We start from the raw sequence: 13,423 nt of genomic DNA, 5'->3' as shown, positions 1-13,423 counted from the left end.
AAAGAAATGCTGAGAGAAGCAGGGCTGGGGAGGGAAGGAGGCAGCGGATTTGCAGTGTTTCTGTGTGCGACTGGAGTGTGCCAGGGTGGAGAGTTGCTAGGTATTTAGTTTCACATGACTGTCTTTGAGGGCAGACAAAAACAAACAAAAAAACCCACTCTGACACACATTACACAAGTTGGGGCTTACCTTCACTTTGATGGTTAATAGGACACAGTCCTGGTCTCCCCCATCCTTCTTTATTATGTAGTATTTATTATATTGGGGATTACATTTTCTCCTGTCCTTTTCCTGTTATCACCCATCTCTCCAACTTCAAAACCTTAATTTTCAAATTTGTGTCTGACTCTCACAGCAAGGATGAGGGAATAAATTACAGAAGACTAGAAAAGAGTATGTAGGAAGCCAAAGGCTCCAAAACCACTTGAGTTTAACAAGCTTGTTGGCTAAAAGTTGTCAGTAGCTCTCCCAGACTAATAAGGTTTTGCTGAGGTAGGATATGCCCAGAAAGTCAAGATGAAACTGGTTCTAAAAGTAACAAAAAAACCCAGCACTCCTAGTTATTAATGACTTTACTTGAATCAATGCCATGAGCACTGACAAACTTGCATGTGACTTCTTTGTTGCTAAAATTCTCAGATGGTGGGATGCCTGATGAACATTATCTGTTTCAATTATTAAAATCCCTGATCCAAGACCAGTCATGTGAGCTTCTCCAAATGATTCCCCCAACATCCAGGCATGTGACAGATCATAAGAGTCTAGTTCAGTCCCTAAACCACATCCCCAAATTCCCACTTTCTTCCATAAATAGAGATGGGGGAAGAGGAAAAGATGGTCCTTGGAACAGAAAAGATAATACATAGGACAGACTCAGCTTCTAGCTGGATTGCACACATCGACCCTCACGAACACAGGGTGTTCTTTTAAGATTATGAACCATATGGTCCTAGAGGGAAACCAAGTCCAGACCTGAAGAGTTTAAATTTCCCCATCCCTATTTCCTTTTAATCCAGGTGAGCAGGACATACTGGGGGAAGGAATCCGATGTGCTCTACTGGTCTCAAGTCCCATCTCTGTCTGCTCTGCAGGACCGGGCAATTCCCCAACCCCCATCTCACGGTCAGATGTCCCTGATGATTCTACTCAGAATGAGTCAGGATCAGGAGGACAATCAAGGAGTGCTGAGTGATCAGAGCCCTGTGATTTCTGAATCCTGAAATTACAGACACACTGTGCTTTGTGTTTGCATATTTGGAGTTCAAACTATGGATTCAACTAGTTGTGAGTATTTGTTGTTTATGAGCTGGAAAGGAATAATAAAGCCGCAATCAAGATCACACAACACAAGAAAGTTTACAAAAGGAAAAAATATTTTGTTTTTAAAATCTTTGCTACATGTCATTATTTTTGCCACTGTAAAGCTCAGCACAGATGCCAGCAGTACAGAAATGGCCAACAAGAAAAAACAATCAAAAATAAAACCCTGAAGGAAAAGCAGAAACAAAACCCCCAGAGCATCTTCTCCCTCCCCTCTCCTTCCCCAAAAGCCCTATAATAACTGTACAATATTATAGTCCTGATCACATTTAAAAACAGTCAATTATTAAAAAACAAGGATTCCATTGGAAACTCAACTTTTTGGTTTCTTAAATTGTGATATAAATATATATATGTATACGGTATGTGTGCACATAGAATAAAAAAATAAACTGTCTCCTTTTCAACTCCACTACCTGGCACCAGACTGGAGACAAAAGGGAGAGAAACCCAGTAATGATGCTCTCTCAGCCTCTCTAAGGCCATCTGTGCTCCTCAGTCTCCTATGGCTATGTTTAATATGTCTTCTCCTTATTTAATTCAGTCTTGCACTTAAGATACTGGCCTGAGCCAATTAAAATAAAAAAAAAAAGTCTGATACACATGACTGTTACCTGAGGAAGGTAAAGAGTGAGAGTAGTAACCGGTATCTGCATTTTATATGGCTATAGTTAACTCAGTGACCCTGTCAGAATGGGAGTCCAGGCCCCATCTACCACATGGATTTATACTCTTGCATCATAAAGCAAAATCCAATCTTAAGACTGGAGGGAGCAAAAAGGAAGAACTATAGGTCCAGAAAAGACCTAAATATCAGTTTCTAGCCAGACTGAATTGAGAATGGGATGAAAGAGGCTACTTTGCAAGAAGGCTTGGTATTTGGTTTGAACTCCAGCAGTGAAGATTTCATTGGGACTGCTAATCCAAGAAGTTGAGTTTCCATGCGGAAATAACCTCTACAGAACACACATTGTATGTGATTCTGACAGAAAAATGCAGCAAGTATGGCCAAGTATGGGGTTTTTGAAAGGGGTTTATCTTCCCACCCTAAACACCTGTAATGTTTGCAGATCTTCCATATAAGGTGAGAGCACCAACAGTGGGAATGACCCAGCTTTATCACTAAATATGTTTGATGAGAGACCAACCACATCAACAGAAGACTTTATATATTTGCTTACAGTTGCATACTGGCTGGGCATAGATGTAAGTGCAGCAAAGACATTTATTTAAATACTCTTTGGCTGCAATACTAAGTGGAAAATACCTAGAAGATTTAACTCCTTAGGACTCTTTGAAGAATACACAGAAAAACAAAGATAAAATCTGGGACAAATTTTGCATAACTCCCTAATAGGGAGAAAGAAACAAACACAGAAACACACGTGTGCACATATGTGCGCGCACACACACACTCTCTCTCTTTCTCCCTCTCCCTCTCTCACTTCCTCACTCACCAGGCAGCAGAAAGAGCCTACACTCACTTCCTGAAGCCCTATATATACCTACCATGTTTCATGGTCCTCAAATATGAGGACATTTCTCCTCTTCCCCACCTTATTCAGAATTTCTTTCCAAAAACAAGCCACAGTATCCAAGGCAAACAGTGGATGTCAGGTTCTCTAACCTGCCTCTTGACCCTAGCACAAATAATTTCTGCACAAATCTCTGGTCAGGAGACATAAGGAAAGGCATTCTTAACTTCACCCAGCCTTAGTTTTTCAAAGGATCCCCAAAGCCTTCAGGATTCGCCCTATTTCTTCTATAAATGTTATCTTGGAGGCAGAAGGGCAAGGAAAGGCCAGAAGGGGAAAGGGGTACACATTAGGGGTGAGGGAAGGGAAGGGAGAGGGAGTTTTATTCTCTTTACAGAAAGATTTGCTTTTTAAAAACAAACAGTGATTTTTCTCCCCCACCCCTTATCCTCACCCCAATACTTCTATTCTGAAAAGGAGGGAAACATAGTTAGGTCAGGAAATTCTTCATTGTTGTAGCTGTTGCTCTGGTCTCCAAGCATGGACAGCATCTCCTGATAAGAGAAACAGAGCAAGTCTGATCACACACCTTAATCCCTTACGTTTACTGAGCGTCTTCCCAACACTCCCCTGAAGCATCACCCCTTGCCCCACAGAGTTTCTGCAGGGTTAGGCTCCCTGAGCCTTCCCTACTCCCAGGAATTCTTGGACTCCTTTAAATGACAATTTTGTTCCTAGTTCCTAGTCCCTTCCTCCTACAGTTCCACATTTTTCCTCTTTTCTAGTCTTCCATATTTTCAAAAGGAGAAAAATCTGCTTGCCACATTCCATATAACCCCCTATGAACACATATGGAGTATCTCTTACTCTACCTGTCTTCTACCCAAACCTGTCTGCCTTCTTTCAACCTGTGTTTTAAATAAGCTCTTCTTTTGTCCTAAGATTACTCCATGTGCTCTTGCAGTCCCCTCAGGACTGAGGTAAATGGGCCTTTATAGCTATAATCAGTATGTTTATACCCAAGCTACTGTGCAGCGGGGATGTGGCTCTCCTTGCATGGGCTAAAATGACTCCCTTTAACATGGTGCCTAACATCACTAATGATGGTCTGGTTAAAGGCTGTGCATCACACGGTAAGGTCCAGTTAGTGACATCTATCCCTACCCATTCCCACTCTGGCTTCTCCCACATTCTCCCAAACACCTCAGTCCACATGCATACTTCCTTCTCTGTCTCTGCTCCCTGGCCCTTTCTCCTCCAGTTTCTGATTTTCTGAAGTCTTTTCACCCTCTCACCTGGAAGACCTCAGGCTGGCCAGGTTGCTGTGCTGATGGCTGCTGAACATGTTGCTCGTTAGAACTCGACCGATGATGAGGCTGCTGGCCCTGCCACTGTGGCCAGACACCTACACCCTCTGCTGTCCGTGTCTGGAATTGTCCTGTAGTCTGTCCAGTCTCAGGAGCTAGAAATACAGCAAGGACGAACAACCAACCTTAAGCCACTAACTCCACTGGCGAGGAGAAACTAGTACGTAAAACCTAGCCCCAAATTAATTTTTCTCTGGTTAGCCTTTCCAAACAGTCCTTTGATCATTTAGATTAAATTTGCTTATTACTTAATATATAATACCTTATGTACTTTTTTTTATCTGTGCTAAAGTCCTCCTCATGTGGGTACATTTTAAGTTCCAAATGGACTGTCACTCTGCACCCAGGACATAAGCAAACTATTTTAACTACCAAACCCTTTCTCTTTAGAGGTGTCATTTTCCTGTTACCCTCCTTTCTCATCTGAAACTTACCAAAGCTGGATCCACGACTGGTGAGACTAGGGTAGGCAGCAGCACCAGGTGATGCAGTAGAAGCACCAGGAAGGGACATGGGGCTGAAGGAGGATGGAGTCTGAAAGTTGCCCACACCAAACTGGGAAGAACGAGTCTTGGCTGTAGCCTGAGTAGCCACCTGCTAAAGAAAGGGATAAGGAACAAATGGAACATTAACATTATTGCACGTGTCACTCCTATGAGTCAAGCCTCTGTCAATCACTGGATTCTTCTGAGCCAAGCTCATCACTTATTTCTTTCTTTCTTTTTTTTTAAAGATTTTATTTATTTATGTGACAGAGAGACAGCCAGCGAGAGAGGGAACACAACAGGGGAGAGGGAGAGGAAGAAGCAGGCTCCCAGCCAAGGAGCCCGATGTGGGACTCGATCCCGGAACGCCAGGATCACGCCCTGAGCCGAAGGCAGACGCTTAACGACTGCGCTACCCAGGCGCCCCTCATCACTTCCTCTAATTAATGTCAATCTTCTTTGACACTACTTTTAGGCAGGTATGACAAAGTGCAAAGAGCAAAGAACTATGGAATTAATAAACTATACATTGAGAGTTGTGAGAATTTTTTCCAGTTTTTATTTTCCTATACATTTCTTATGCAATTGAGATCACAGGGCATGTAACAATTTTGGAGTATGCTTTTTGGTTTGGGCTTTTTTACTGAAAAAATTACTGTGCAATATAAGCATATATTATATATGAAAGAATATGAGCTTTAAGCTTATCATATATAATATATATTTATAGCCTTATATAGGCTTTTAAACATATTTTTTAATAGACATCACTGTGTGTAAATTATAGTTAATTTTCTCCTTTATTCCTATACTTTCTAGTACAAAATGGAAACTCAGAATTGACTCCAAAACAAATCTGTAAATCAAACCTGTTTAACATGTTCTGTGTGAGCAATTCTGAATAAGAGTGAGTACGTGACAACCAGAGTCTGAGTTCTGGGGATTATCTATGTTTTTAATTATCTAGCTACTCGCAGCAAAGAGAAAAATTGGAAGGTAGGGGTGGGGGTTAAGGAGAAAATATCTAAGATAGATGACAATAATTTCACATATGGAAAAAAGCCCAACCAACCAAATAAAAACTAGTACACAGGGAACAGACAGAAGAGAAGCTTTACCTGGGCAGAGAAGCCTGGGCGGGTGCTAGGGGTCCAAGTTGGGGCTGCTCCCTGGGGCGGGTTGGAGTGGCGGGAAATCTGGGCCAGCATCTGCCCTGCAGAAGCTGATGGCTGGACGATGGTTACAGGAGGGGCCAGACCACTATTTCTAGGAGTGAACAAATAGTGCAGTAAAAGATTAAAAGGATGGGTTTACCACAAAATCTAGGAATCACAGGACAATCTAGTGCTATTACTAGGTCCCCTTGACTTCCCTAGGGTTAAGGAAAACTTGATAACAGAATTTGGAAAAGATGAGAAAAACTGACAGTCACACACCAATCAGGACACACAGAGATGGAACCTATAACAACCAACAGGACAGGTGCAAAGAAATAGGGAAGAAAAAAAGCAGCTTGCCTCATCTTAAGCCCTACAAGTTTTCTACTGCCTTGTCTGAAATAACCAGAGAAAGCTAGGGAAGAATAAAACTTGGATTCAGCAACTGAATGCCTCAGTTGGCCCGTAAAGCAGCACATACATAAGGGGCTCACCTGAAATTCTCTGCCGGCCGGGGGGTAGGAGGGAATGTGTTGCCCTGTGAGAATAGCTGTTGGGTGGCAGGGACAGTGCTGGAGGAGATGCCTTTACTCTGATCTGTGGACCAAAAGGAGTGGGGGGAGGGCCAGTCAAGGGGCTGTAGTACATTAGTTCAGCAAGTTCCTATTTACTCATGAGGTATTATGATTCAGTGGAAAGATGTCGGGCAGCAGCAGGCACATCAGTAAATGATCTAAATGAGAACTTAGAAGTAGAATGAGAGAGAAACGTACCCGCATTGATGTTGGAGTAGATTTCTGAAAATCTCGGATCTCTATCCTGGGCAAACAGACCATCTGTCTTCTCGAGGGGCTTGCTGTGTTCTGGCCCTGCGGCTGTCACAGGCTGAACAGAAACATGGGGGATACGATGATAAAAATAACCATGAAAGATTTAACATGACAACTCAATAACCCCAACATTCACTTAAAGATACACATGCACTCTAACTGGCATTGGGGGACATTTCTTAAGGAAATGATCACAGTCTTCTTCAAACTGGACAACACACTTACCTGGGAATGATTGTAGCCAGCCAGTCCATCTCTTGCTGATACCACATCCAGTTCTGTTTGCTGTTGCTGCTGCCTACATGTTAAAGACCAGTGAGGAGAGAAGTTTTTTTTTTTTAATGTTGGGAAAGGGCTTAAAATAAACAAACAAACAGGACTGCAGATGCCCACTCCCTGGGCCACTGATCATTTACGATTCTTCCACCATTTCTCACCTGGATGCCAACTGCCCTGAGCCTATCTCCAGGGGTAAATTAGCTGTGGGACCTAGCTGTGGTCTCTGGATTGTGTTGGACAGTGTAGGCCTTGGTTCCTGGCTGGAGTTCCTGAAAAAATGGAGAGCAGACAGAACAGAGGGGGGAAAAAAGGATCTGACACTGTACATAAAACTGTACAGATTCACTTGTAGGTGAAGCAATAACTAATAAATTCCCTTTTGAAGTCTAATCCTTCAAGTAACCTATGACTTCAAATTCAGCAGATATTTCATACCGTGGGTGACAAGGAGCAAACAAAAACTATGTCCTATGGCACAAGGGTTTATCTTGTTTGGGTTCTAACTCCTTTTAGGTATTCAATATCTAAATCGTATATATATATGTGCATCCGTATACTGTGTTTTTAAAAAGCATAAGTAAAAAAACTGACAGTAAATATACAAGCATTAACAACAACTCTTTCTGGGTAGCAAAAATTTTTTTCCTTCTCTTTATAGTTTTCCATACTTTGCAAATTTTCTGTAAAAAATATTTTAAAAATTTTAAGATTTAATTAAAATAAATTGTGGTGGGGGAAAACAGTAAGTAAATATGGAGAACACCATTATTTCCAAAAAAAAAGTTCTTAGAAGTACTTAAAATTTCAGGGTAGCCTGGGTGGCACAGCGGTTAGGCGTCTGCCTTCGGCTCAGGGCGTGATCCCAGCGTTATGGGATCGAGCCCCACATCAGGCTCCTCCACGATGAGCCTGCTTCTTCCTCTCCCACTCCCCCTGCTGTGTTCCCTCTCTCGCTGGCTGTCTCTATCTCTGTTAAATAAATAAATAAAATCTTTAAAAAAAAAAAAAAAGGAGTACTTAAAATTTCAAATTTAAACAAAATGGAAACACAAAACAATGGTTAGTCTGTAATATAAAGATGCAAAAACAAAAAAAAACCCCAGAAAACTACAGTGACCATGACCATATACCTGAGTCCTAAGTAAATATAATTTCTAACTCAATCCACTCTGCTATACTAATTAGAAAAGAATTAAACTTTAAAAGCCCTAAAAGGAGGATGACACAGACTCAATGTTGTCACCAGGTATTATATATACTTGACCATTGTTTCCAAGCAGATATTCAAGAGCTAGGCTTAGGGCCAATTCTATATAGATAGATTAAATGAAAAAGAAGTAATCTGACAACTAACATCCACTGGGATGGGTATAATAAAAAAGATAGTAAGAATGTGGAGAAACCGGAATGCTCATTACATTGCGGATGGAAGTATAAAAGGGTACTGAAGCTTTGGAGAACAGTTTGGCAGTTCCTCAAAAGATTAAACACAGAGTTACCATGTGACCCAGCAATTCCACTCCTAGGTATATACCCAAGAGAATAAAAACATACCCACATAAAAACTAGTATATAAATGTTCATAGCTGCATTCTAGTCAAAAAGTAGAAATAACCCAATGTCCATCAACTAATGAATGGATAAAATGTATCCCCATACAAAGGAACAATTTGGCAATAAAAAAAATGAAATACAGATAAATGCTACAACCCAGATTACCCTTAAAACATTATACCAAGCAAAAGAGGCCAGTTACAGGGAATCATGTATTGTTATGTTTCCATTCATATGAAATGTCTAGAACAGGCAAATTTATAGACAGAGAATAGTTTAGCTGTCATATAGGGCTTGGGGAAGGGGGAGGATGACTGTTAATGAGTACAGAATTTCTTTTAGGGGAAATGAGCATGTACTGAGATTAGACTGTACAACTCCGTGACATACTAAAAAACTGTACGCTTTAACTGGGTGTACTACATGGTATGTGCAATCTATCGCAATAAAACTGGTTTTCACAAAGTTGAGAAAGAAAAGCTCAAACAGAAAGGAATCAAGGAACAGAAACTAACAACAGTGGATGTAGCCATGCTCTAAAGTAAATTACGGTCCATGGGCCAAATCCAGTCCATTGCCTGTTTTTGTAAATAAAAGTTTGTTGGAACATAGCCATCTTTGTTCATTCCATTTGTCTAGGACTCTTTTCATGCTACAATAGCAGAGTTGGATAATTCAACAGAGACCATATGCTACACAAAGCTAAAATAATTACTACCTGGCCTTTTACAAAAAGAGTTTGCAGACACCTGCTCGAGAGGAAAATCATACCAGAACAGAGCAATAAACTGGTATATAAAACAATATCCTTTTTAGAAAGCGTTGAAGCATAAAACTGAAATACAAACCCTTCACATCTCAGAACTTACTCTCTAAAGTACTGTTTGTTAAAAACCTCATTCTACCTGGATGAACCACCCTAAATCCTATAGTATCTTGGAAGATGAGGAACTTCAAACTAATGGTGTTTACTACTATAAAAGCAGAAGAGTAGGAGACAGCTTGATAAGGCTAAGCAGACTTGGTCCACAAGAAATCCCAACATCGGAAAAGGCCTTTATGGTACATACTTCACATTGGTGTTGGTACAGATGATGTACTCAATTTCATCTGAGTAAGGGTTCTGGAAGGTAAAGGAGCTGGTTCTCATCCAGAGCCATTCTCGGTTCTTAGACCGAAACCGGAACATGACAGATAGCACCTGGCCTTTTAACTTCACCACCTGAAAAAGTTTTCATGTTATCAGTGAAACCCACAAAAATTTTCTTTAGAATTTGTTTTTAAATTTCCCATTTCTAGAAACCTAAGATTCGTGTGTTACTGTCTTTCAAGTACCAGTCTCTTTCAACGTTACTGATGAAACAACATGCGGAGTGAAAGCTAAGCACTAAATAATGAGGGGGTATATTTATTTTTCTTCTCAGAGTCCCAAGCAGCTATCTGACCACTCTAGTCAATGTCAAACAGGAGTAACAATTTTTTCCAGAAAAGTAAAGTCTGTTTTCCCCCACTTCTCTTGGAAAGTCCCTTAAGGATATGTGCATCTAGCTTTACGAGTCTACCGTAGAAATTTGTAGTTTGATATTGAAATGGTTTACATGTTACTCCTCAATCCTACCTAGGTATTCCCCCCAAACTTGAGAATTGTTTTCATAGCACCCATGGAGGTTTCTACAAGTAAAACTAAGTTGGCTTTAGTCTTGTTTTGTGTTTTTTTTTTTTTTGCTTTTGTTTTTTAAAATAATTTTAGATTATTTTAGTTTCTAGTCTTAGGAAATAGAAAAATATCTTTTGACCTCCCTTCCTAACAATAAAAAAATAAGATTGGCAGCTAACATTTATTTTGTAGTTACAGATGTCAAGCACTGGGCTATGTGATTTTCTATTTTAAGAACATCAATGAGATATGAACATTTGCATTTAAACAATACTAGACAGTCTAATTCTCACATGTGCTCACTGTGTAATATATAGAGAATGACTATAATTACATTTGTACATAACTAAGTACTGTATTTGAAACCTGCTTACTAAGCTATATATCTATTCCAATGAAGTATAAGCCCAGTGCTTCAAAATACCTACACTTTATATTGTTTAAGTGTGGAAATAACTGCTGACATTAAAGCTGACTGAGAAATAATTATAGCAGAAAATGGGACATACTTCACTTAGCAATAATAAAATGGCACATTTTATACACACACACACACACACCTTTCACAAATCAAGTGTGCAACACAGCACTGCAGTAACCAAAATGGAGGAGGAAAAGAAGAAAACAAGCTAATAACTTCGAGATTATGTAGAGTATATAGGCGTCATTAAAGCTGTTTTGGAATAAACATTTTCCAGAAGTGATAAAATGATACTCTGTGGCCAAAAGTTGTCAGAATTAGGAATTTCAAGAATTTAAAATACACTGTACAGGGGCGCCTGGGTGGCTCAGTCATTAAACGTCTGCCTTCGGCTCAGGGCGTGATTCCGGCGTTCCAGGATCGAGCCCCACATCAGGCTCCTCTGCTGGGAGCCTGCTTCTTCCTCTCCCACTCCCCCTGCCTGTGTTCCCTGTCTCGCTGGCTGTCTCTCTCTCTGTCAAATGAATAAATAAAATCTTTTAAAAAAATAAATAAATAAAATAAAACACACTGTACAATATCTTCTCACACTGCTGAAGGTCCATGTCCTTAGTTTTGAATGGATTCAACAGAAGTCAGAATAGTTTTTCAGAATGGTTTTTCTGAGCCTACACAGACACAAAATGTGATTCTTCCGTGAGCTGCAGCTGAGTGCATGGAACTGGTAATGCTGAGGACTCAGGAGAAGACATTTTACTGCCATCATCTGATTTTCTCTAGAAGTTGGGCTATGTGTTTTAAATGCATTATCTTATTTAATCTTCCCAATAACCGTCTGAATTTAAGTACTGCTATTATACCTATCGTGTAAGAACACTACTGAGGCTAAAGAGGGAAATTAGTCTAATATAAAAAACTGCTTCCTAAAGCCAAACCTGTACTGAAATTAAATTCACCAGGTCTTTTCAGAATCTGGTGCCTGAAAATAACAAAGAGTCAGTTTATTCTTGGCCTTCTGGCTAAGATCAAGTGTAGTATCTGTTCATATCAGTTTAATATCTGATATGTCCACTATCAGAGGACAATATATTAAATGGATTTTTGGAGCAGTGAGATGGAATAGGAGATTGCTCCCTCCACTCCATGCGTCAACCTGGTATTACAAAACCTCCAGGAACGGTGCACTCCCTCAGGGGAAATACTTAGGTGCCTAAAGTCAGCTTGCGCTGCAGAGGAAATATATCACGTGGGACTGTATGCGTTGGAATGTTTCTGCCTCCCAGTGAGTGTCTGAGCAGGTGGCTTGTGTCCGGCCTCCTGGAGGGGGAGGTGTATATATATGCACCATGGTCTTCTTAACACTGTACGGGGAGCATGAGTAGAAGTATGATTATGCCAATGGTGGAAATGGTTTTTGTTCATTTTTCCTTTCTTTTTGTTTCTGTCTTCAGTGATTTCCTCTCCTAGGTTTTGCTTTCTTGTACTTAAGTTGACTATTTTTTGAGTTTCTTAGGAAGATTTATTAAAGAAAAAAAAAAGAGCTTGCAATTAAAAGTTAACTCTTGCCTTTGGCTTCCCGAGCAGTGCCATGGAGGATGGCAAAAACAAGTGCCTAATAAAAGGCAGCAAAAAGGAAACCAAGAAGAAAGTGGTTGACCCATTTTCTAAGAAAAACAGGTACGAGGTGAAGGCACCAGCTATGCTCAGTGTAAGAAAATACTGGAAAAACAGTAGTCGTGAGAACGCAAGGAACCAAAATCACATCTGATGGCCTCAGGATCGTGTTTCTGAAGTGAGCCTTGCCGATCTACAGAATGATGAAGTTGCACTTAGAAAATTCAAGCTAGGGGCGCCTGGGTGGCGCAGTCGTTGGGCGTCTGCCTTCGGCTCAGGGCGTGATCCTGGCGTTATGGGATCGAGCCCCACATCAGGCTCCTCCACTGGAGGCCTGCTTCTTCCTCTCCCACTCCTCCTGCTTGTGTTCCCTACCTGGCTGGCTGTCTCTCTGTCAAATAAATAAATAAAATCTTTAAAAAAAAAAAAAAGAAAGAAAGAAAATTCAAGCTAATTATTGAGGATGTTCAGGGCAAAAACTGCCTAATTTCCAAAGCATGGATCTTACCCGTGACAAAATGTGCTCCATAGTCAAAATACAGCAAACCATGAAGCTCACGCTGATGTTAAGACTACCAATGGTTATTTGCTTGTCTATTTTGTGTTGGTTTTAACAGAATTTTTAAAAAAGATTTATTTTTTATTTGAGAGACAGAGAGTGCATGCGTGTGTGCACATGGGGTGGCAGGGGTGGGAGGGGCAGAGGGAGAGAGAGAATCTCAAGCAGACTCCTTAGTAAGGAGCCTGACCCAGGGCTCAATCTCACAACCCTGAGATCATGACCTGAGCTGAAATCAAGAGTCTGACGCTTAACCAAATGAGCCACCTGGGCACCCTTATTTTGTGTTGGTTTTACTAAAAAATGCAACAATCAGATTCAGAAGACCTCCTATGCTCAGTACGAAGAGGTCTGACAAATTTGGAAAATGATGATGGAAATCATGACCTGAGAGGTGTAGACAAATGACTTGTAAGAAGTGGTCAATAAGTTGATTCCAAACAGCATCAGAAAAGACATAGAAAAGGCTTGCCAATCTCTCCACTCCACGATGTCTTTGTAACAAAAGTAAAAATGCTGAAGAAGCCCAAGTTTGAATGGGAAAGCTCATGGAGCTTCAGAGTGAAGGTGTTAGTTCTGGAAAAGCCACTGGGGATAAAACTGGTGCTAAAGTTGAACGAGCTGATGGATATGAGCTACCAGTACATAAATCTGTTTAAAATTCAGACACTAAAAAATCTTTAAAAAAAAAAGGGGGGGGGGGGG

At 40.6% G+C, this 13,423-nt stretch overlaps 1 protein-coding gene and 1 non-coding gene across 6 annotated transcripts in view; one reads left to right on the top strand and one right to left on the bottom strand.

The window, feature by feature from the left end:
- Nucleotides 1-13,423, bottom strand: part of ARNT (aryl hydrocarbon receptor nuclear translocator) — a 66,310-nt gene that overhangs the window by 138 nt on the left and 52,749 nt on the right. Inside the window, exons 14-23 of one of the 5 annotated variants that reach the window (XM_040626789.1) lie at nucleotides 9,538-9,689; nucleotides 7,072-7,182; nucleotides 6,860-6,932; nucleotides 6,578-6,689; nucleotides 6,299-6,401; nucleotides 5,766-5,913; nucleotides 4,597-4,759; nucleotides 4,091-4,257; nucleotides 3,250-3,349; nucleotides 1,338-3,095 (exon numbers count right to left, since the gene is read on the bottom strand). In XM_040626789.1, coding sequence (XP_040482723.1) covers nucleotides 3,260-3,349; nucleotides 4,091-4,257; nucleotides 4,597-4,759; nucleotides 5,766-5,913; nucleotides 6,299-6,401; nucleotides 6,578-6,689; nucleotides 6,860-6,932; nucleotides 7,072-7,182; nucleotides 9,538-9,689 — 1,119 coding nt within the window. In that variant the 3' untranslated portion in view covers nucleotides 1,338-3,095; nucleotides 3,250-3,259. Of the gene's footprint in view, nucleotides 1-1,337; nucleotides 3,350-4,090; nucleotides 4,258-4,596; nucleotides 4,760-5,765; nucleotides 5,914-6,298; nucleotides 6,402-6,577; nucleotides 6,690-6,859; nucleotides 6,933-7,071; nucleotides 7,183-9,537; nucleotides 9,690-13,423 lie in introns of those variants that run through there. The other 4 variants (XM_040626790.1, XM_040626788.1, XM_040626791.1 and 1 more) reach the window with 4 other exon arrangements.
- LOC121102141 lies at nucleotides 11,545-11,735 on the top strand. Its single transcript, XR_005834233.1, has one exon. It is a non-coding gene; the product is annotated as a U2 spliceosomal RNA (small nuclear RNA).

Source organism: Ursus maritimus, unplaced genomic scaffold (assembly GCF_017311325.1).
Source record: "Ursus maritimus isolate PB19 unplaced genomic scaffold, ASM1731132v1 scaffold_12, whole genome shotgun sequence".
Classification (NCBI taxonomy): domain Eukaryota; kingdom Metazoa; phylum Chordata; class Mammalia; order Carnivora; family Ursidae; genus Ursus; species Ursus maritimus.
This window is presented reverse-complemented; position numbering and strand designations above follow the sequence as displayed.